A 24409-nucleotide genomic window follows, 5' to 3' on the forward strand; every position below is an offset into this window, starting at 1 on the left:
ATACTCAGGCACACTCAACTACCTTGAAATGAGATCTGGATATGGATGGATAAATTCAGCTTCAGGTTCCTGTTTTGGCTTTTGTTTTGGCAGTTGGTGGTTGGTTTGTTGGGTTGTTTTGGGGTTGGTTTGGGTGTTTTTTTCCAAACATTGGCTTTATTTTACTAGCTTTGTAGTTTTACTTAGTTTTTTAGCTTCTGGCAGCAGTAATTGTCTAACTGCTGTGGTCATACAGGACCTTGTGCCGAAGTGGTCTGAGCATTACAAATATTAGTAGGAAAAGCATGTTGAATCTGTTCTTCCATCCCTGAAGATAAAGATTTCAAAATCTCTTGTTTGTTAGTAAAACTCTCTCGGTTTACACACTTACACTTGGCCTTTTTATCATGTGCACAGTATGTTCTTTTTCCTTAGTCATGGAAAATGAACATTTCCCTGGGAAAGATTCAAGAGGTGAGACTGTAGTAGGGGGAAAAAACCCTGATATTTGGGCTACTTCATGGTTAGTTGAGGAGATGAGCATGAAAAGCTCAGATAAATATCAAGTCCACAGTAAGCCATGCTTTGAAATGGTCTTGTTGACATGCTGGTAGTCAGTACCATAGGGGCTCTGCAGCAGATTTTGTCTCTGAAATGAATTATTTTGCTGCTTTTCTTTTTTTCAATGAAATATACAAAAGCAGTATGCTTCAAAGGATGTTTTTTTGAAAATCATAAATAGACTGGTGTGATTATCAGGGCAAGTGACAGCAAGATGCAGACAGCTCAAGATTTGCATCAAGATTTCACCTCCACAGCTAGGAAGTACCAGATCTTCAGAAAGTAACCAAAGAAACTCAACCTGTCTCACCTGTAATTTTATCAGAAAAAACTGCTTATTGGGCTTGATCATTTTTGGACAATGGAAAAGATGAATTAAATGTCTGGTCATCTGCCTGACACAAGACAGAGAATTTTAGGCAGTTGAACTCAGCAGTTGTTGGCTTTAAAAGATGGTGATCTTCTTTGAAAATCATGAACGATTTGGGGTCTATCAACCACGTTGGAAAGCTGTTCCAATGTTCATTTTAGTCTCCCTAACTATTTCCATTTTTAATGTATAGACACACACCTCTGATCCTGGGTGTTTTACAGTCTGTGCTCAAAGATACTTCGTGTGGCACAGGGGCTTGCCAGCACAGGTGACATTTGAGGGATGTAGAATTGCAGCTCTGAAGGACAGGTGCTGCCTTTGGTGTTTGCATTGCTGATATTTTAACAGTTCTCTGGGTGGAACCCTGCAAGGTTCCCCCTTCCATCATACAATGGCGTCTTTATCCTGGTATCCGTTGTGTGGATCAACTTTGATGTGTTGTCTCAAAATATTCCTCACCATTAAACTCCTCAAGCTGTATCCCAAACTGTGAATAGCAGTGGGAGAAAGAGAGGGTTCCTTCCAGAGAAGAGTTTGCAGCAAACAGTTGCCAGATAGCCTGATGCAGTGGCCAGTCTCAGTTCAGGAAATGAAAGACTGGGATTGCAGATGGGGCTTAGTTTATTGTGTGTGTGCAGGGGCAGGAACTGTTGAACAGTAACCTCATCTCCTTGTTGTGTTTGTAAACCTTGTAGTATGTTGTTGGAACCACATAAAAAACGTACTACCCAAAGAGAACTAGTGAAATTCCCCATATGACACACTGCTAAGGTTACCTTTTGGAAAGGGAAGGGGTTAAACGGACAGGCAGATATGTTTCAGGTCAGGCTGCACATGATGGCAGCAAACTGCAGAGCGTTGCAGCATCAGGGAACTTGGAATGTAAGGGACGTGACGCCAAGCACTGTGGGCTGCAAAAACTGCAGGGAGGTGAAGTGAATATTGAGGACGGAGGGAAAGTTAGACAGGTCCCACGGGGAGATGTGACAAACCTTGGGGAGTTCTGAACCCCTGGGCAGAAAGAAGAGGCTGGATTTAAAATTTGTATAAAGGACTAAAGTACTCAGATTTGTGGAGGAAGGACTGGCACCCAAAACATATCAGCCACAACTAGCATCTTCCTTGTTCAGTCATATGAAGGCAGTAAGTTACATGTTGGATTCTGTTAAAGGTGTTCTGGCTACCTGTGCGAAAGTAGATGGTACAGATGCGGTAATTTTTCTGTGAGGGGACTGGAGAGAGACCACGTGTGACTGGTTAAAGGCTACTCTAGTTTTCCACATGTCTCCAATTTATTGCTACTTTCTATGAGAAAATGTACAAAGGAAGAAAACAACAAGCAAGCCAAGCTGGATTGACTACTAACTGCAGATTGATTGTGAAGTTTATTGGTTGTTTCCTCAACAGTGCCAAATCAGCACCTGATGTAGAATCAGTCAGCGGTTTGAAGAAAGTTCTAATTAAAACCAGGATGGAATTGAGCGTTTATAGGGGTTCCGCATATAAGTAGTCTTTTTCCCCTTGGATAATGGCAGTACAAAGGAATGGTCCTATTGCCAAGGCAACATTTGTTGAAATTGTAAAATATATTTTACAGCACATTCCCTCATGAGGAGGAATGAGGAGATGAAGTTGTTTCCGGCACCATAGCTTGCAAAACTGGAAATAAAGATTTGCTTATGCTGGGATTACCAAACATTTTGTATCTTGAACCATTTTTTAAGATGGCTTCTGGACACTTTTTTCTCACACCACCAATTGCCCCCCTGCTTTATGCTAGCCCTAAAAAGAAGAATGAGTTTAGGGTACATATCGCAGAAAACGTGAAAAGTGAGAACTTGATTCAGAAAAAAGCACGTGCTCATCTTAAATATATGGATAAAGTATATCAGGGATATGGATAAACATGAATATATGAAGAAAGCTAGGTGTAGTCCTTGCCTGTAACAAGGGCTCTTATTTCTGTCTATTATGTAGCAATTATGTTCTGTCCTTTCAGTCACACCTCTTGGTTTTAAACTGTAAACGTTTTTGTTCAGGAAACATAATTTTCATTCTACTATTTAATTCAATGCACATGCTGCATAAGATACTGGATAGAGACAACCTCTGGCTGTCAGAGTTTGCTTTCAGGAAGATAAATTGGAGAGGGCAAACTAGGAAACCAGTGAGCAGGAAGCAGTTGAGCTACTTGCTGGGCTAATTTTCAGTTACTTTCAACCAAAGTAAAATTCTACTGTATCTAATATATTTAGGATCATTCTCATATAGTACCTGTTGTCTTGTGAATGTCTGAACCGTTACTACTAGCAGCTCCTCAAAAAAAAAAAGTTTTCTTCTGGCTAGCTTCCTGGTACATCAATCTGTCTTAAATAAATCACCTATTCTTTAATCTCAGATGCAGATGTTTCCGTGATAGTGCAGGGAGCTCTTCCCAATTTTCCAAACATTTTGTACATCAAATGTTGAACTTAAGCACAGATCAGCTCTGAAAAGTGGCATTTTAAAACATCTCTCATTCTCCTGATCTGCTTCTTCAGGTGGCCAGGGTTATGTCTGACTTCAGAGCTATAAATAAGCTTCTGCCTCCTGCTAGCCACATGGGACTAATCGAAGAGGGGTATGGAGATTTTCACAAGCAACTGATTGCTGTTGGGTTTTCATGGGAATCTGGGTGTGAGTGCCTCCAGTGCTCTTGCAAATCTTCTCCAACCTGGGTATGGAAAAGGAAGAAATTATCACATTGTGCCAGAATCATGCCTGCAAGTTCCTTAGGGGACCATGGGGTTGAACAAGTTCAGCCTAGCTCTAAGAAGCCAGGCTTACTTTGTCAGGGTGACATTTAGAAAATCCTTTTCCTTGTCAACCTAGCCCATATGGTACGGAAGTCTATTTAACCAGCAGTGTCTTATGGAGGGCTACAGCTCTCAACACAGAATTGCCCTTGAAAAACCACAGAGAAAATGTCTTTCTACTGTGTGTGCCAGTTACCCTGCTCGGTCTGACTGTGCCAGCTAGTGAGCAAGCAAAGCAAACCCAGAGATGGGAGTGAACATTCAATTTTTCTGCTTTGTTACCTTCACATAGATATCAATAGCTTTTCCCGAGCACCAGCTGAGCATCTGTAAAATTCTGCAGGACATGGCCCTCCCACTCTGCGAAAGACGATCTGGAGGGAGGTCAGTTTTCCTGCATGTGGGGTTTTCTGGTGTAAAACTCCTTGGAGCATACTGTTGCTGAAGTGTGCAAAACCAGGCTTGCAGCTACATAAAAGGCCACCAATTTGTTTGTTCTAAGATCAGCTGGATTTAACTGAAGTTTCAGAGGTGAGGCACAACCTTCCAGGCAGCCTCCCCCTGCAGCCCAAGTTTCACTTAATAAAACACATTAAGGTAGGTTTGAGGCAATTCTTTAAGGTCAGTTGAACTTTCACTGGAAAATACGAGTGCTGGCAAGTATACGCAATATGTAATGCAAAATGTTTAGGGTGTGGGGAAGAAGCGTAAAGGAGCCATACCACAGTGATGAGCTTGGCTAGAAAAGAGACATGAAACAAGTTCCTTAGTGAAAACACCCTCAGAGACGGGTGAAGAATTTAGGGGGCTTGGTAGAATGTTTTTGTTACCCCCAAGGGGAAAAACAGAAGATCAAAGTCCAAATTCACTTAAGAATGCTTGCTTTGAAATGTATCTATAAATTATAGCACGTACTGCTGGCATCTATTGTAGTCTTTGGTATTTACTTGCGTGTATAACGTGAGATTCACAGTGCCCTGCGTTCACTCGTTAGTATGTGAAGCGTGTTGGTGAAGGCAACATTTCAGATTCCCAAGTTTCCTAGTAGTGTTTTTGCCTCTTGTTTTCCCATGGTCTTTGTGCCCCATCCCTGTGATCGTGTGTCCCAGTCAGACTCGCTGGCTAATGGGGGATTCCTTGAGGGGTTGCTGGTAGGTTTTAGAGCTCTACCTGCCTCCTTGCCACCTCTCGGTGTCATTAAGGTGCCTGTTGTGGCTGTTATCGTCTTGGTCAGGGCAGAATGGGATGTTGCTCCCAGGGGAATCCACAGTTGTTACCCCTCTGCTGAGGCATGTCACCCTTTGCTTTTTAACTCCTGAATCAGTCTCTCCATTTCGTAGCTCATCTGGAGGAGCAAGAGACCTGACTTCTTGGCATGGCAGAGCATTGCCAACAGGCTGTCCTAAGCTTTGTGCTCCAGGCTCTTTCTTCCTCGTGAGTGTATACTTTTAAGCGTTGCATTTTAGACACCTCATTTGCTTTGCTGTCCAACAGAGATTATGTCGGGGTTTTGGCACAATTGGATTAAACTAGCAGACCTGGATAACTTCCATTGGCATTTCAGGAGATCTGCTGTAAGGCAAACCTGTGACATTCATACCTTCCTAAGCTTGCACAACTAGGGCAAGAGCTGCAGCTGAGGTCTTGACCTCAGTTACTTAAGCCCCTTTCTCTCAGGAACGTTCAACACTTTAATCACAGAGTCCTAAATAATCAGTGGGTAGCCTGTAATTAGGGGGTTGTGTCTTGGTCTCCTGCAGCCTGCTCCCGGTGTGCTGAGCACTGTGTATTTTGATTTCCTGTTCCCCCAAAGGATGTTTGATCTCAGATTTACACTTTAGAAAATTAAGAAGGGTACAGCACCTCAGTCCCCTGGCAATCTTCCTGCTTTCAGTGGTAGGTGCCTTGCTTTTCCTAAGTATCGCAGTGCTGCAGCGATTGACACGCTTGATTTAAGAGTTTGATTTATAGACTGATACTCAGGCTGAAAGTCAGCAGTTCCAGGGCTGCGTAAATCAGCCTGTCTCTGGGACTAATACTTCCTTATTTATAATTTCGACAGGAGATGGAATTCTTTCTCGATTCTTTACATTTCTTTCAGATGTAATCGACCACCCTGTCCTTTGGTTTAAAGCTATGTGACTTTGCCACAAATAGAGGGAGGGGAAAGTAAGCCGAGTCCAGGAATTGCTGTGCTATAAAAGCTCCATATTGTATGCTCTTGGACTTTGCTTTCTCCCTGCTTCCCTCAAGCCCACACAAGAGATGGACTTGAGGTTTTTTGGCTTTCTTCCCCTCCCCCCTCCCTCCATACATACGCTGACCTTTTAGAAAAATAAATAAAAGATAAAGAAGGACCTGGAATGTTGCAGAATGTGTGTACATTTTGCTCTCTGTTGTTTTCTGCTGGGATTAGTTGTTTACAATGGGGGAGAGAGGGAGGGCAGAGGAAGGGAGGTCTGTGGCCTTAACTGAAATTAGTGGCATTTCAGAGTGATCTTGTTAGGTGGTCTGCAGTTTAAAGACCTAAATCCTTGTAATCCCCCCATGCCTCCTTGGCCACTACTCCTTTTGCTCTTGTTCTCTCACTTTCAAAAAGAACCCACCCCAAAGTCAGCCTCTCTGTCTCTCAGAATCAGGCGCATAACATCACACGCATGCACGCGTGCACAGACAGACATACACGCACACTCTCTCTCATATGCTTCCATTCGCACATTGTACCTGTATAACAAATTAATGTCTAAGCTACATCTGTTCCCACTACAGGACTGGGCTTGTAAAATGCTCTCTTTAGAATGCAGATGCACACGGAATATTTTTTTTTTATTTATTTTCTGAAAAACACCCAGCTGCCAGACTTCTAGTTTGTGATTACACTTAAAACAAATTCAAATTGAAATTTCAGCCATAAATCAAATGCCCCAAATTAGTTCCCCTTGTGGGTTTGAACATGCTCTTTGGATTTTAAGGTCAGAAGATATCCGTTTTCACTGTGCTGAAAAGTTTAAAAATATACTACTTTTTCGGGAAAAAAAATATGGTTTGGATTATAAAGCAGTACATCAAATGTGTGCGTATGCACACACACAACAGTGTCGATGAAACTGGATGCTGTCAGAGCACCTTTGAGGACTAATAACACCTAATTGTTAAGCAAGGCAGGAACTGCGGTGGCTGTTTAGCCAAGGAGAATACGGGAGTACCCTGAGATGTGATATTTACCCTGTAAGAGAATAAAAGTTTATTCCTTACTCTTCAACTTAAAAAAATAGTAAAAATTAAATAAACACACAAAATACTTCTCTTGGCAGGCTTTATAACATGCTTTTTTTAAAAAAAAAAGGCATTTACAAGTGGTTTCAAAATGGCTGTGTTACATCTGTCAGCGGCTGAAGGGAACACCCACAAATTGTGTTTTTATCTCTTGAAGTTTTGTTCCACTTGAGCAATAAAAGCCGGATTCGCTGCTGGTTTGTGTGACTGGGGTAATCTGAGCGTTGAGTATGGTTTTAAAACTTCTGCAGTTGGTTGGGTTTATAAGTTTTAAGAAACTCCTGGGGTGGTGGAGTTCTTGGGTTTTGTCTTACCCTGGCATCAGGGGAAGGTTGGTTTGCAAGCACCTGGCACAGAGAAGTTCATCTCGGTTCCCTGGCCTGTCCCTCCCAGCAAATGGTTTGGCAGGAACCCCCCTTATCTTTGATGTTAATGTCATCAGCAGTTTCATGGTTACAATGCTATTCTTTCTCTGGGAGTTGAAAAACTATTCCCAAGTAGCCTGTCTAGTATTCTCGAGCCTGAACCCCAAACCAACAGCTTAAATCCCCTCTCCGTTGGGGAATATCCTCCTCCGTGAGGGTAATGCTGAGAGGTGTAGTGTACTCACGGCTGCTCTCGTGCTCAGAAGAAGGGATAGGTGGTGGGAACCTAAAAGTCTGCAGTAGAAAGCTCTCATCTGACTGGCTCAAAGCAATGAAAGACGAGGTATTTTGGAGTATGCATTTTGGATAGGAGCCATTTCAGTGAGAAACGAGCAACCTCTCCCATCGCCTTTGCTAGTCCTGCTGAAAGCCAAGTCAGGATGGCAGCAGTGGGCAGTCCTTCCTCCACTGATTGATTCCCTAGCCTGGCTGCAAATGCAGAGTTGCTCTTGCTCTCAGCAACCGCTGTTGCACAAGACGATGCCCTGAGCTGCTGCGCAGGCACACAAAGCAGTTGGAGAGGAAGCAGTGACAGTGTGAGAGCAAAGGCAGGCAGGGGTCTGCTGTGTATCTTTGCCGCTTTTTATCTTATTAACATGTTAGTAAAAACCTTGCCAAGGAACCTGAGCTGGTTACTTGTAGCATAATTGCTTATATTGCCTCCTTATAGGTCAGAGAAGGGGGAGTTCAAGCGAGTTAAAAGAATAATTATTCAGAGGGGACAGTCTGTTCAAGGGGGGTCATAACTGCTAACCACTGTGGCTCAGGTCCGGTTTTATTGCTTTTACTCCTGCAGAATTAATGCTGGTTTTGTGGGGCAGATGGTTTCAGCTCTGACTCACACAAGCAACACAACTGTAATGTGTTTAATGGCAAATTCTGCATACTAGATAACAGTGATGTGTAAGCAGGAAAATGCTAGGAATTAATTTTAGGATCGGCAGTCTACAGTGAGGATTGATGTTTCTCTCTTCTGAGGACCACAGCTGGCTACCTCTTTATTCAATATGGAATTGAGGCTCAGGGCTTTGACCTGATACCAAAACCCCTCTATGCTGTTAGTTCAGACTCCAGGGTAACAATTCTGTCCACGAGCTAGTTTGATGGTGTGGTGCAGCTGTCTTTCACTAGTGCAGTGGGTAGTGGTGATGCCTGTGACCAGTGTAGGGAATGGCTGCAGGTCATGAAACCGTGAAACTCACCATGCAAAAAGTCACTAAAGCCAAAAACATCCAACAGAGATCAGCTGTTTGACTGAGAATAGTAAGAATATGCACAATTGTAACTAATATTAGCAGAAATACTGGGGAGAAGATATGAAATGCCATGGTTCGCTGTAGGATTAATACGGGGGAGGAGACTACCTTCATCTCTCTGGCGTTATACATCTTGCTTATACCTTCCTCCCAATCAGCTGGCTTTGATGTGTGTTAGACTTAGTATTTTAGACACTTCTTAGCTGGGTGCCTTCAAATTTTCTGTCCTTCAATGGCTTCTACCTATCTTGCACATGTCAAAATAAGGAAACAAATCATTTGCATCATAGCTATTTTTTTCTCTGTAGCTTTGAAAGAAATTACATTTAATAGCATTTAACACTACTCATGACGCTGACTGAACAGCATTTCAGGACACATCACAGATACTAGCGAAGATTCGCAACTTCAGTTTTTCTGCATGGAGGGTCTCAGACCAATGCAGTAACTCACCGAGCATCTCAGCAGAGGAGTTACAAAGCCAGCACTTGGACTCTGAACTTGTTTCCTATCTGGACAATCAGATCAGCAGATCTGAAAGCTGGTTATCTCAGATTCAAATACATTTTGGAAGAAGGTGACTTTTGCTGAAGTTCCATCCTATGTAGCATTTCAGACTTTGTGGTGTCAAAGGCTACGTGAGTGTGAAGATGTCCAAGGCAGGTAGAGCCAGTCCAGTGTGGGTTTCATTGGTTTAGTACTGCAGAGTAATCATGTTTGGGTGCTTGAATGTAACATGAACAAAGCCAACCAGCTGAGGTATTGATCTGCCCCTTCTTGCCATCCTTTCTTAGTGCCTAACGAGCTGGAATGTATGAAACTTCTCAGCAAAATTCACAGGGAAGGTCTGGGCTGCTGCTCCTCTTTTTAACTGGGGAGCTGAGCAGAGAAGCCAGTGCCGCAGTTGCCCAGACTGTGGAAAACACAAGACACGATCCAGGTCCCAAGTCCCAGGCCAGTGTCGGGTCTATGAAATCCTCTGGCAGTATTTATTCTGTTAAGGAAATGTTGAGGAAAGCTGTTCTAACAGGAGGTAAAACTGGAAACCTTTTTTTGCAAACCCAGTCTGACAGCTGGCATTTCAGTTTTTCCAGCAACTGGGTGTGAGGATCAGGAGAAGAATAGTGGAGTTTTTGAGAAAAGAGCAGAACTGAACATACTTAGAGTATCATGTCACAGGCTCATTAGATATTCCAGTGGATACCATTGGTCTGTACCTATCATTTTAAATTATATTCTTGCTTTACTCTGTTTATGTTGTAGGTGCTGTCTTCAGGGCAGTGTTATTTGTCATAATGCCGTGATAGAGAAGGGTGCAGACATCAAAGACTGTTTGATTGGAAGTGATCAGAGGCTGGAAACCAAAGGTAAGTAGAGGAGCTGTATTTACAGTGCATTTGTAATCATTTTCAGAATTTCTTTCTCAAGATTTTACTCCTGCTTCTTCGTGAAGTGGCAGTTGTACAGTGTGGTGTCCTATAATATTAGGATTTGTTTTTCATGGAAAGTACAGCTTCTTGGCATAAGAATAGCTCAGTGACTTGCTGCTCTGAAGTTGGCAGAACAGCTCTGTTTTTGTTGTTATAAAGAACAAGATTGGGTGCTGAGACAGTCTTTTCCCAGAGACCACAATTAGATCAGCCAGAAGTTGTCCTCAGCAGAAGGAGCTGTTATTTTGACCAGTAGTCTTTCTCAGTGTCAGGGGCAATGCAGTCAAATTATTGATCACACAGACATCCTTCTCTTTGTAGATGCTAACAACCCACAGTGCCAGCGTGCTCCCGCTCACCTTGCTCCAAGCAAAAGTTCAAGGTGGAATATCGTACCAGGAGCTTCTGTACTCAGTACTAAATACAAGGGCAGCTACTTTCAGATCTGTTTTACTGCTATGAAATGCTATTTTGGAGCTTCAGAGAGGTCACAACTACGTGGCCCTCATTTGGGCAAAGTTAAGCCATCCAGTGGAAGTGTGCATGGTGAGGGCTCGGTGGTAACCGCCTGAGTGGAACTGTTGATTTCCTGCCCAAAGAGATAATGGGCAGGAAATGGCTGTCTCAGTGACTGCATCCCAAGCAGAGGGCTTTTTAATGAATATTTATAGTTGGGGTTTGGCAGATCCCTGCTCTAGGGTGTGGACTGAGGACAAAAGTGAGTTCCTTTGCAGGCTCCATGTGAAGTTATTTAGTCAGATCAGGATTTGTTTGCTCACTTTGCCTTTATGGGTGGACTCCCAGTTGTAAGTGTCCAGACACAGAGCAGGGTTTGCACTTAATGTAGTATAGCGTAACCTATTGTCAGCTATGCATATGACAATTTTTCCTTTAAATTGAAACCAAAAGTAAAAAAGACTTGTGAAAATGAAGTGTTAATCTTGCAGTTGCAAGTCTCAGATGCTGTAGGAAATACCCAGTGAGTGTTCTGTGTGCTGTGGTCTTGGTCCCTGTGTACCAGAGTCTTGTGCCTACTCATGGTTTTGCCCATCACATCAGCCTGAATGCATTGCCCTTGTGAGTTTCATTGCCCCCCAGTCACTGAAGATTTGCACTATTCATGATGCTCCATCCGTGTCCTCCCCTGAGCATAGAATCACAGAATCATTTACATTGGAAAAGACCTTTAAGATTATCAAGTCCAACTGTAAACCTAACACTGCCAACTCCACCACTAAACCATGTCCCTAAGTGCCACATCTATTCATCTGCTGAATCAGGTTGCATTTGGTTGTTAACCTGCAGCGTGTACTGTGAGGAGATGGGGTATAGATTAGCTAATGTTTTAGGAAATAGGAATATGTTTGATTTCTTTAGTAAATTATATCAAACAGAAATATCACCCTTTGACCTCACTCACACCTGCCTCAGTGGTCTCTTCCAGGGTGCAGATCCTAAGCTGGTTGATTTTAGCATGGAAACCATGCTTTCTTCTTGATTGTCCTTGTCATCCTTGTCTGAATATTTTTCAGGGTCTGTAGATGTATTTGCAGGGAGAATAACGGAGCTGTAACCTGTGGTTCAGTTGCCTGTTCTTGTAGAGTCTGCTGCTCGCTTCTCCAAAGCTTAAACCCATTTCTTAATGAGTCTGTGGGCCCTCTAGTTAAACTGTTCAGAAACACATGATTGACGTTCGCAAAGACACACTCCGGTAGATCATGAATACATCATTATGCTGAGCAAGAAAAAAAAATTAAGTCTCAGTTCATTTCCTTGCCTCAGTTTCCTAACCATTCTGGAATTTCTTTGGGCTGGGGTCAGGTTCTCCTCGGTGGTCTGGGATCTGTCTGCAAAGTTCATGACTTATTTCCTGAACTGTGGAGTCTTTCCCGCCCAGCAAGTCTCTTCTGACCTTGACTGGTCCCATAGTAACTGGGCCCTCTCTCTTTTGCTGTGAAAGCATGCCATGACTTCCTTTCCCTGCCCAAGACTTCCTGTATATTGTGCCAAGCTTTTGGTGTGGCCCTGTAAGTCTGTTTCCATATTCCGCCTTTCATCAAGACTTTGGCTGTGTTGTTCTGTTTGGTAACTTTTCCTTCTTCAAACTCGAGCATCCATGGCCAGGTTAGAAAAAAGTAGTTCCCCTGGTTTGGAGCCACCTTTTGTTGCAAGCGGATCACACTTCAGCAGACGTAAGCAGTAGCAGCTGGCTACTGACCCTAGTCTGGGAGTTACAGGCTAGAAACCTCCTCAGCAAAACTGCATGCACCTTCCCAGAAACATTAAAAAAATAAGAATACAGCAGCCCCTTATTCCAGAGCATCAGCCAGGATTCATCAAAGGTAGAAATATCCCTGAATCATCCTACACAGCCCCAAGCAAATCCCTCAGTTGACTTTTGCTGCAGAACTGGCTGTGTGCTCCCTGCTCTGCTGTATGAGTCCTGGCCACGCTGCCCAGGTGGCTCGGGGTACAAGAGCTCTTTGAGCCAGTGGTGCACTGGCCTCCTTTCATAAACTGAACTCCAGTCCCATGAAAGGAGGATGGCAGGAGAACAGCTACCGCAAATGATAGGCAAACGTAACTCAAACCAGCTCTCATCCTTTTCCTTCTGCAGAAGAATATGGGCATATTTAGGGTGGTCCAAATGGTACAGCTGGGAGTAATGGGGTTGAATTAAACACAATTTAGGTTGGCTATCTGGAGCATTTTCCTAACGATGTGGTCTGGTAGGCTGTGGGATAATGTCCCTGGGGACATGGTGGGAGACCTCATCACTTAATAATGGGCTTGGCAAAGCTCTGGACACCTAAATAGAAGGAACACTCCAACACTGGTTACTGGGGTAGATCAGAAGCAGCTCATTACTTTCAACCTGAAAAGAAAAGTTAGAGACACAGGGGGGGCAGGTAACTGTCAGCAATGACATCCCAGTCCTGTGTTGACTTCAGCCCTGTCACAGCACTAGCCAGAGATGGTACTTTGAAGTGACTCTTAAAGTCAAGGTATGGAGTTTTATTAAACTTCTGGATTTGCAAGCCATGCCTCCTGAGAGCCATACTATTCTCTTCCTACTGCTTTTATTACCATGCTTAGGAAACATCCACTTTCCTTCCTCTTTGATACTTTAATTTAAGGAATTTGCTAGCAGAGAATTAACAGATGGGCTTTGTGAAATCTACCTCACGCAGGTAGCAGTTTGAAAAACATGTCGGTACCTAAGAAAAAGGAGGTAATTATTAAAGGGATAGGAAATGGCAGGCAGCAGTTCTGAAAGAACTTAATTGCACAGAGCATTCAATCACTCTTTCGAAGACAGTTATTAGGATCGTGCTCCAGCCTTTTTGATGAACCTATTTTTCAAGAGGAGCTCAAAAGCAGCACACACTCATTGAAGTAGGGCTAGTGAGAGGGAGTGCAGTGACGGGCCAGTCGAGGAGTCAGATGAGCCCTGAGTCAGTGAGTTCAGTTCCCAAAGGAGTGTCTAGGCCAGATTCAGCAGGGAGTACATTATACATCTGGTATAGGTTAGCCAGGAAGAGGCATATACAGTAAAGTGGCCTAACCTTTCTTCAAAGCAACACCAAGAGCAGAGATTGTAAAGATACACACATAGGATAAAACTAGCAAAATTGACACAGAACTCACTAGCATGTCCCTTGCCCTCATCTCTTCTGTCATTGAGGCAGGGATGTTCTATGTGCATTGGATATTAAGAAGCCAACGTCTTTTGGGGACAGTTTGAGTCATTGCACACCCAAAAAGGGCATTACAGCAGTGTTGCTGCAAAGCATATGTTCAGAAAGGGAAAAAACACCAGCAGCCAGGATGCTGATGTAATCTTAGCGTGGTATCCTGGTACGTACTTAGTAGTAGCATTATCTCCATGACCAGTCTAAGACATCGCTGTGCTTGTTCTTGTGCAGTTTTTATGCCACCATATATTTTTATTTTCCTTGGTGCCCTGACACAGTCTGTTACACAACAACTGTTAACATCCTCGTTTGCACCTCCTCAGTATGAACATGGTTGGGGTTTCCTCCTATTTTACAGACACCTGAGAGACAGGGAGATTGCCCGTTCATGTGGATTGACCAGCTTAAGCGCTGAGGTTACATGTTATATGTGGCATTTCCTAGCTATTAGAGATTTGACATTTTAGCCTTAGCATGTTCTTTGTAAATTTTGGGAGGGAAGGTTCAGTCCCCTGAAAAAAACCTGGTTTATTATACAGGCTGATGTTGGCCCTTGCATGGAGCATTAGCAGTGTCAGAAATTTGAACTCCCGTTGTACAGCTTTCTGCTGCTTCAGCTGATGGGAACTGATAGTAGTGGGGTAGCTCCCACTACTAGAGAGTAGTAGGGGTAGCTCCCTTGAGGCGAGCTGCATCTGCATCTGCAATGGGACAAGAGAAACTCTTTGCCAGAGGTTTCACGGATGTCCGTGGGTGTCAGCAGCCCTGAGATCCACTCCTGGTGCTGGGAGGAGAAGGGTCTAGTTACTGTAGGCTTTGCTGCTCCTGCCCCCAGCATCAGCTGTGGGCCCCAGCTGTATCACTGGTGCCCCCCTGGTCCTGACTCCTGCTTCACAGCCCCCTGCTATGGCTTTGTCTCGGGACCAGTCTCATCCCATTTGCAGCCTTCTCTTTGTTTTTCCCTCTAGTCTTTGTCCCATGCAGATTCTTGTTTTTCTCTCTTACTTGGTTATTCCCAGACACCCACCTGACTTCTCCTCTGGTCTGACCATAGCTGCTATTTCCAGTCCCCTTGCCTAACAGTCCCATGCTCCATTTCCCATCTGGCACTTGCCCCCTGACTGCTTTGAGTCAGACTGCATCCCTTTCCGTACTGCTGTCTTGCCCAGGCAGGATCATTCTGGGCACAGGAGGGAAGCGGTTCTGTGCTGAGTGCTGCACTGGTCCATAGCGCAGGGATACAATCATGGGGAAAGCCCTGCCTTCCTCCCGTACTTCCATGGTCAAGAGTGCTCACTGCAGACAGAGTCTCTGGAGCTTTTAGCTGCTCTCCTGAGAACATGTGCAAGCTGAGATTTTTTTTTTTCCAGAGGCTTATCACGTAGCCAAAACTGTGTGGTTTTTCACAAGAACAGAAAAAGGCACATATCCAATAAGGACTGGCTCCTGTTTCCGATCATTTTCCAAGTCCTGTTCCAAGCTTGGAGTCCTAGGACTTCTCAATGAAACAGAGTAAGATTGTTTTATTTTAATGAGGGCCAAAGAGCACATTTTTCTCTAATGTCATCCTCTGAAGGCAGGTACAGTTTATGAAACCTCCACGTATGAATGGGTGACTGCTTGTGAGGATGCTTCTGCCAGCCAAGATTGAGCAGGATAGGGACAGGAAGGAACTGAGGGACTTTCTGATGCTCTCGCTTCATTCAAGTAGGGGCGAGAGCATCTGCTCTTGCAAGATGCTGAGTACCTCCTGGTGAAGTCTTCAGGAAGTGAAAACACTTAGCACGACACAAGGTCAGGATCAGAAAGCATGCTGCAGTGCAGATGGGAGGTACGAAAGCTCATGAAAAATGGACACAAACTAAACAGTGCACACATGTCTATTGTGCACTGGGGTGCAAGATGAGCTGGAGATGATGTAGGAATGGTGTAAACTTGTAGCAAAACTGAGACATCCATAAGATTTGCTCCCTAAAGTAGTTTAACTACTCAGTGTCCGTGACAACGATATTGTTGGCAGTTAAAACAGGCGTCTCTTAAATGGTTGTCATTTTTGTTTCAGTGACTATGCAGTGACTACATTTCTAACTGATCCTAATAAGCCTCTTTTCCAAGTTGTATAAAAATGTTTTATGAGTTCTGGCCTTAGCGGTGGCATAAAACTTCCCTAGAACATCCATCCGGCGATGCTTTGTCCTCCCCTCTGCTGCTGGGGACTGTCACACTTGCGCACACTGCCATTCCCAGCTGGGGAAGTTCAGGCTTCCTGAGTGAGCGGGTTAAACGAGCTGCCACATTCGCAGCGTGTTGATTGTGAAGTCTACCCATAAGGCAGCAGTTCCTAACCTTGTGGAAATATTTTTACATGCTCCACACAGAGAAAATAACCACTTGTGCTCTGCTAGAGCTCAGCCACATGAAAGAGCCAGGAAGAACACCCCAATGGATGCTGAGAAAGGAAAGGGACCTCAACCTGCATCTAGCACAGCAGGCAGCAGCATCTAGGCAAATATGGCATCTCTGCCACCTTAGCAGGAAGTGTGGACAGAATCTTTCAGACCGACATTTCTGAGATCCCTGCTCTCATTTGCTGTGAGGTGGTGATACCTTGTGGGAGCACATCGATCGGTACAATCTAGTCCCTTTCTTAAACACTTTTCTAGGACTTCAGGTGTGTCCCCCTCCCCAGGGAACTTGCTATCTTAGGCACATCCCCAGCTCTTGGTTTCCTTTTCCCTTGACTAACCTTTCTCCTAAGACCCTGACTGATCACTGTCCCATACAGCTCTCTTTCTAGTTCCTTCACTCCCTGCCATCCATCTGCTCCAAGCCACAGTAAATTCATCTCTCTTCAGGCACTGAATTCAGTGTTGCCTTTACTATTACACTCCCAAGACACATCTATTCCCCAGATGAGTTTGAGGGCAAATGGGTTAATACTGGTTGAACTATGAGAAAAGCCTCAGCTGAACCAGGTGAGCACCGGCACTGTGCGTTGGCAGTTGCTCAGGGTGGGTGTGAGGCAGGAGTGAGATATCTACTGCCCACCCGTTCTGGGCTGGAGGCCCCAGCTGTGGGGCAGAGCTGATCTGCCTGAAGCTACCTCCAGCCCCGTTCCCAATGCCCCTGGGGTCAGTTGCACATCCCAACCCTGGGAGCAGCTGGAGCACCCAGCTCATGGGGAGCATCGCTGCCGGAGACCTGCAGGCTCAGCGGACAGCTGCATAGTGGGGCTGATGCAGCGCTTGGGATAAATCTGTGAGACACTCCTGGCCTTTGGGGCCACAGCGTGGCCACCCCTGATCTCCAGTGATCACCTAAGTAAAGTGTGACTGGCGAGAGAGCAGGCCTTGACTGGAAAGCCCCACTGCTCTGTAAACACAAACAAATCAGCCCCCATCACCTGCTTCCCTTCTTTATCTCTACATGTAATTTAAAACACCCTCCAGCCTCCCAAAGTCAAGCTTCAGCTGCTTCCCATCCCCTTAAGCCCCTTTAGTTCCTCTCCCCCCCAACCTGGCTGCTTTTGCAGGGCCAACCATCACTGCAGAGACAAGTTGCTCTTCTCTCCCACTCTCTGATCCTTTCTGTCCTGGGTGAATGTGGTAGGAACCACCCACAGCGTGTTTTCGTGCATGCGTTTCTGCAGCCACCCCTCCCCCCCGCCTAGTTTTTTAAGTTAAACTATCTCTTGCTTTAAAGAGAGCAAATACACAGCAGTGGCTTTCATCACTGCTGTATAATAGAGCAGTAATTCTGTGCCAGGGACTGTTTTCTATTTTATTTTAAAGGGTTTATAAAACAGTGTATGTAATTGAGTGAGTAAACTGAACGTTTTCTGGAGCCCCTGAGGGCTGGAACTTCGTGGTGGTCCTGGGCCTAGGCCCTAACCTTTTTTTTTCCTCTCTCTCTCTTTTTTTTTTTTCTTTTTCCCCTCCCTTTCCCCTCCTTCCCCTCCTCCTTTACAACCCAGCGTTGCCACCAGCAGCAGCAGCAGCAATCTGTCTGGGGCTAATTGAGCAAACAACAAGGAGATGCTTTCACATGGCTTTTAAAGGAATGCTCCGGCATCCCCTTTCTGTAAGCAGCTTGGCAGGAACCTGCCAGGAAGGCTGGGGAGCGCTGGGTCCCCAGCCCCCGGCCTGCTGGTGGGGTTTCTGCTGGGCTGTGCAGTCATTTCCGCCCCTCTGTTTATTTGCATTACAATTTGTTTTTAGCCAAGCACCAAAAGCTGTGCTGCTCCCCAGCTCTCTAGCTCTCCTTGCCTTGTGCGTATGTTTTTAAGGGGCTAGTGTACAGTATGTGTAAACAAATGTCTTCCAAAGCAGGAATGCATATATAACGAGTGACAGGTTTTTGATTTACGCTCAGTAAAATCTCCGCGGACACTCGGTTCAAGCACCCAGGCTGACTTCAGGCTGGGCTGCGTCAGCAAGTTGAAGCGAAGTGCTAATCAGGAGGTTGAATGTGTTGATCAGCTCTGGATTTGCTTAGCACCAGATGCTCCCAATCTGAGAAGATCTAGTTGAACATGATTTAAGGTTGCAGAGTCCAACTCTAAGGCTTTCTGAAAGTCCTTTCTCTAATCCCTCTTCTTTCTCTGTGGGCTGAATGCATCTGTAACCCTGCCAGTGTCAGATAAAAGGCAGCCTGGTAAGAAATCCCTAATGGGGAGCTGGGGAAGGAGAAGGGAGCTGAACAGCTAAGCATGTGAGGTACTTCTCCCTCCTCCCCCAGAGTTTCAGGCAGAGTTTCTGCATGAACTGAGCTTGCTGGTACCAGCCAGAGCCACTGGCAACTGGCAGCCACGGCTGATAATGAAACGCTATCTGCAGCTTGGCTCTCTGGCACACATAGTGTAGTCTGAATTCCCTTCCCTCTGCAAGGAGGGCTTTGGGAAGGGAAGAGGGAAGTGGGGTGAATCCTTATCTGCCTATCGCATCCCCTGGGGGAGCGGAATTGGGCTTTGTTTCTAGCAAAACCTTTCCCTTTATCGCTTAAAAACTTTCTCGTGGATTTGAGGCAGGCACATTCATGTGTTTTCGTTTAGCCTGTACAAGGAGAAATGAGTTTGGTGATTTCACGTGAGTCTCTGAGGTAGCAGTGACATGCCAGGCAGGCTGTGTGTGCCCACTTCAGGGAATCTGGGCCACACGGATCAAGGAGGAGACAAAACAGGCAGAGGAATGGGAGATGAGGGAATGCATGCTCTGGTTTCCCTTGTGGCTTTGGCTACTCAAACTCCCTAAACTGCCTCAGTTTCCCCATCTATAAAATGGCTACGCGCCTATTTGCCCACTCTTGAAAAGCATTTTGAACTCATCAGGTGTAAAATGCAAGATATCATAAGGCGATTACAAGCATGTCAGTGCAAAATACAAATAAGGTACTGCCTCTGCAACAAAGTATGTGATGGGGCCCGCCCCAGCTCTGTACGTTTAGGACAGTGCAGGATGCTGTCTGAAATGAAGCAAGAAGTTCCTTATTAAAAAGTATTGCTACAGATAACCTATATATAGAACCATAAATTGACATGGCTCTTTATAAGCCTAGATGAAGGCATGTTTAATCTGCAGAGGCATAACGTAATTACTCTCACTGGATGGTAGCCAGGGTCTTATTCACATCACAGAAATCAACATGATAGGTAGTCTGCTTGGAGGAGGTTCAGGAATGGAGTCACAGGAGTTGCTACAGGGCCTGTTTGAGATATATTGGGAAAGTTGTTGGGGGTGAGGAATGTTATAGCAAGAAGTGCTGCAGGTTGGATTTGAGGTACCTTGGCAAAGCTGTGTGGGGTCCAGGACGGGAGGAGAGAGGTGCTGAAGGCTGGACTTGGGGCGATTGGCAGAGCTGTGCTGGAGAGGTTGTGTGGTGCTACCTACATCACACTTGCACCTGGCACTTGTACAGTCAGTCCCTCATTTTCCTGAGCACTGCATCCACCTCTGCTCATCCTGCCCAAACTGCTGGAGATTGGGCTTCACGTTCCAACTTTGAGCTCCAAGGTGTTAGCACGAGGCTGCAGGATTAATTATCAGTTGTTGCTAAATACTGTGAGCAAAGAACTAAGTGACTCCGATGCTGAAGGTGAGAAGCAGCTCCTTGGTCACCTTATTTTTGCCTTGACAGAGGGTCTCTGAAAGGCGGTTGTGTGGCTAATCCAACTCTGTCCGCCAGGCTGAGGAGACAGCAGGATCCATGTGATTGTGGGGTTGTAGTGGGAAATTATCTTGCCATGGTCCAAAACTCCTTGAAGTTTATAGAGCAGTTTTTGATCAAATCTTTTCTGGAGCCATGGTTTGCATGGTGCAAAGGTAATGTCTTGAATTTTAATCCAAGGGAAGCATTGTCTTGGCCCGGCCAGTTTGGGGATTGCCAGGAATTTCTTCATTTAGCCAAAGGTGGCATCTTTGTTGTTTTGCAGCAGTCTTGCAAAATCCACTCCCCTGAGGGGAGGAGTTTTAGGTGGGTAAATAAAACACAACTCGTTATTTCCATCATCCTTGGCTATCCACCCCCACTGCTGCGTAAGGTGTAGGAGACAACACAGCCTCCATCAGGGTATCCCTGCACCTCACAGGCCTTGATGCTTTATCCCAGGCTGCAGAGCTGATTGTTATTCCTAATGTGCAGAAGGGGAGATGGAGAGCCTAAGGGCATCGGTCAGACCACCTGAGCTCCACCTGAATAGGTGTCCAGCTCCCAGGGAGCAATTTAGATGCACCGGCTCCCCCCAGGGTACCCTGAGGACACCCACTTTGAGCACACCCAGCTTTGTGTCACGCTCTGAGGCCACATGCTTGGATTTTTTAGGCTCTGGGCTTTCAGTTGTGTGTTTTTATTATTTTGGCTTTAGATCCCTTATTTGCAGTCCTTCCCTGACAAGCTGCTTTTGCATTTTAAAGGGAAGGCTCTTTCAGTACAGTGCATTAACAGTGCTGGGGCAGGGACTGGCACGTTAATCTGTCCACTGGGGCTGTGCAGAGCTCCTGGGAACAGGCAAAGGAGTGACCTTGTAGAAATTACCCCTCCAACAAAGTTGCTCCACAGGACTCTGAGGTGGGCTGTCCACTGTTACCCTCAAAGATGATAACTGTGCTCAGGGACCTTGCTTCATGCAGAAACTTCTGGAGAGTCTCCATCCAGATTTTTTGAATCAGGAGGGAGAAGTCAGGTTTAAATTAAAAAAAAAAAAAAAAGAGCCCATATTTTTAAGCTGCCGGGTTTGAGGTGGGATTGCTGAGAGGATCTCACCCTGCCCTGGTGATGGCTCCCCGATGCTGAGCAGCCCCGCTCCTCCCCAGTTTCCATGCATTTTGAGGGCACACAGCGCACTTTAGGGCCAGGGTGGATTACTGATCTTTAACTTTATGTCAGATCTCCATGTTGGATGTCGATGGTTCACTGCCTCAACCTAGGTGTACACCTGTCAGCAGCAGCTGTGACTTCCGTTGGCCCTCTCTTGTTTAGTTGTGACACATACATGTGAAAACTCTCATTAGAGAAACCTCCTGATGTTTAGTCAGTTGTTTAGGCTTTTGCCATGTGTGTGGGATGCTGTCAGAGACATGCTGGAGTCCAAAGAAAGGCAGCGAATCCGTGTTCGAGTTCCCCAGAATCTGCTTTTCTCATTTGTTTTAAAGTTGCAGATTTGAAAAATGCAAGGTCTGAAGCACTGCTGCAAAACTCAATTCCTCTTCTTTTCCTCCCTCTCTCTTTTCAGCCAAACATGTTAATGAAGTCATTGTGGGCACCGAACAGCTGATGGAGATATAACCCGAGTAGGTTTTAAAGATGATTTTATGGAAGCCAGCAGCAGAACCAGATGTTCAAGCACCGTAAGATCATCCGTACGGATCAGTACTGGCACAGTTTACCCTGTCATTGCTCCTTTCCTGTTAAGCTTTATATTTATGTCTTAATAAAGAAGTATTTACAGAGCGGTGTGTCCATGAGCCCCTCCCCCCCTCATTGGGATGCACGCGGGTTTGTGCCGGGTAATATCGGTTCCTGCACACCCAGCGAACGCACTGTACTTTTCCAGCAGAAGGGAGAGCGGGGACCACACAGACTGTGCCCACTCCAAAGAATGACTTAGCTGCCCTCCCTGCGATGTAAGCCACGTCCCTGCAGTCCTGCACCACCGTCCCCGAGCCTGGGAGAAACTACTTGGGATGCTGCTTGTGCATCTCGTCAACACAGCAGGTGGGCAGTGAAACACACCGGTAACGCAGGCTGCTCTTTGCAGCCCAGCAGCTTCGCCAGCCTCCTCCTCCTCTCTCTCTCACATGATGTCGCCCCATAGCACAGAAGTGTTTAATCTGCGCCTTTTCTATTCTGTAATGCAGTTGAGGAGTTTGGCACCCATTTCCATCAGGGCTGAGTTTGGTCCATTACTTTGAAACCCTGCCCAAGAGCAAGTATGCGAGAGGGCTGGAGGGACGGGGGAGTGTGGAGTGTGGAAGTGGGGTGTGAGCGGTGGGTGCTCTCTGCCTTATTTTGATGGTTCTTTTGTTTGTCGGCCGCTGTTCCTAATCCCTGACAAGAGGTCCCTCCCCACATCTAGGTCGTCTGTGGATGACGATACCTACGTCTGTGAGATGAGTCGAGCACGCTAATGCAAAATGCACAGCCTTGTGGTCAGGGGTTGTGCCAGGATTGTAAAGCACCTGGACGGGATTGAAACACAAGCTGTTCTTTAACATTTATAAATTGGACACAAGTTCCTACCTAAAAGCTGTTTATTAGAATCTAGTATGATTCAATGGGACATTTATCTGCCCCGGCAGTTTGACATCCAGAGGTGCTTACAGCAACCAGCTGGGATGATATTTCATTAACTGAAGTGATAAATGTGTGCTCCATGGGCATTGGTGTCCCCTGAGGAAAATTACCATTTCCTAGCTAATTTGACAGGAGAGAGATTATAATCCAGACATTCCCCAACTTTCATAAACAAAATCCGACCTCTAAAGGACCAAACTGGAATGGAAAGTATGGGATGAGCTTCAAGGCCTGCAGAAAGAAGAAACTTGTTGCAGTTCAGCTCCAGCTCTGTGCTAGAGGTTTTGCCTTGCGTATGTGTGCAAACATGTTCCTGAGGTACGAAGCCTTTTTCATCCAAGGATCGCAGAGGCTTTACAAAGGTTAATTAAAGAGAGTTCTTGTCTCTGTGTGCGGCGAGGGAGCGAGGCATCCATTTTGGGTGTGTAGAAGCAGAGTGGAGCGTAATTACCTGGCTTTGCATTTTACCAGAAGGCTGTGGCAAAGCCAGGGGAGGTCTGCAGGGACTTTGATTCCCAGTCCTGTTGCTTAAACACAAAGCCTTCTCCCTCTCCATTTTTAGGATACATCTTAACTTCTGAAAAGTCTGCATCCCCTTACTTAACAGCTACAGCTTTACCTCCTTGTGCCTTAATTACATGTTAAACACTCAGTCCTTTTGTTTAGCTAATTTAAGAAGAGGGTGGGGGGCTCTTTACTGTGTCGGTTAGAATTTAGCATTAATTTAGTGTTCTCTGACACTTGAAAACCTGGCCGGGATTTGAGGCGTTTTCTTTTCCTTTTTGCCTTTTACGACCTGCAGGTGTTTGGTGTGAGATAAAAGTAGATCCCAAAGTGAGATTTCACAGCACAAATTATCAAAGTGAAGATTCACTCTTGATGTAGTCTACGTGTGTGGCAGTAATTATGAAAAATAATTCGGGATAATAGGGCCTTCAGGAATCCCAAGGCGGGCACTGGGAGGTTAACCCTTCCTCATCTAATCTGGTTTCCACACTGCCGTCATCATCAGGTGAGCAGATGATGGGTTGAGCAAGGCAACTTTACAAACTGAGTGATAAACGTTATGGTCTTCAAAAAATATTGGGGAGGCAACTGCGGAAAGGAAGCTCTGTTCCCAGGAAGTTTTGGATGTGACTGCTTGATCCTAGGTCATACAGACCTTTGGGAAGGTGTTACTGGTATGGGCTCTCACCAGCTTTGAGGAACAGGTCACCTCAGACAGCAAGTAAGTCTCCTCGCTTTGCTGCTGTGTCACAGCCAGGCAGCTGAGCGTTGCAGCCCGTGCCCGTCACGGTGCTGTTAGCACCAAGGCGGTGCTTTATAGTCAACGTTTCTCTGAAAAGATGGAGCTTCCCAGCTCTGTAGGCACTGGTGCTTCCTGGACAGGCTTGTCCTGAACTTTTCTTTGGCAGAGATACAGCTGGGGTTGATGTGAGAAGGTTGGCAAGTCACGTGCTGCATCTGCACAGAGTAAAGCAGAGGCTGCTGTGATGCCTAGCAAGGTCCCCAGCACGTCCAGCTCCTGGGTTTCACTGAGCAGTGTCCTGCCAGCAGCTCCTAAAAGGCTTTTTCTGTGACCAGTGCAGCAGGTTGGCACAGCTGCAGAGCCCAGTGGCAGTGTGCGCACACACCTGGCCTGTACTTCTTCCTGTGGGTTCTTCACCCTAGCACACCGTGACCGGGGCACCTGAAGCTCTGCCCCCTTGCCCAGGCTCCTGTGAGAGGTAGGCTCTGCTTGCAGCAGCTCTGCAGCGAGGTCCTTCCCGGGATATTGGCAGCCAAGCCCATTTGCAAGACCCAGATTTGGGAAAAGCATTTGTCGGGCTGTT

At 45.7% G+C, this 24409-nt stretch overlaps 1 protein-coding gene across 2 annotated transcripts in view; it reads left to right on the plus strand.

The window, feature by feature from the left end:
- The window catches only part of EIF2B3 (eukaryotic translation initiation factor 2B subunit gamma), a 104724-nt gene extending 82991 nt beyond the window's left edge, over nucleotides 1–21733 (plus strand). For both annotated transcript variants that reach the window (XM_064455232.1, XM_064455233.1), the window contains 2 exons: nucleotides 9929–10032; nucleotides 21517–21733. In XM_064455232.1, coding sequence (XP_064311302.1) covers nucleotides 9929–10032; nucleotides 21517–21569 — 157 coding nt within the window. In that variant the 3' untranslated portion in view covers nucleotides 21570–21733. The remainder of the gene's footprint in view (nucleotides 1–9928; nucleotides 10033–21516) is intronic.
- Nucleotides 21734–24409: the final 2676 nt, after the last annotated feature.

The sequence above is a fragment of the Phalacrocorax carbo genome, chromosome 6, assembly GCF_963921805.1.
Source record: "Phalacrocorax carbo chromosome 6, bPhaCar2.1, whole genome shotgun sequence".
Classification (NCBI taxonomy): Eukaryota; Metazoa; Chordata; class Aves; order Suliformes; family Phalacrocoracidae; genus Phalacrocorax; species Phalacrocorax carbo.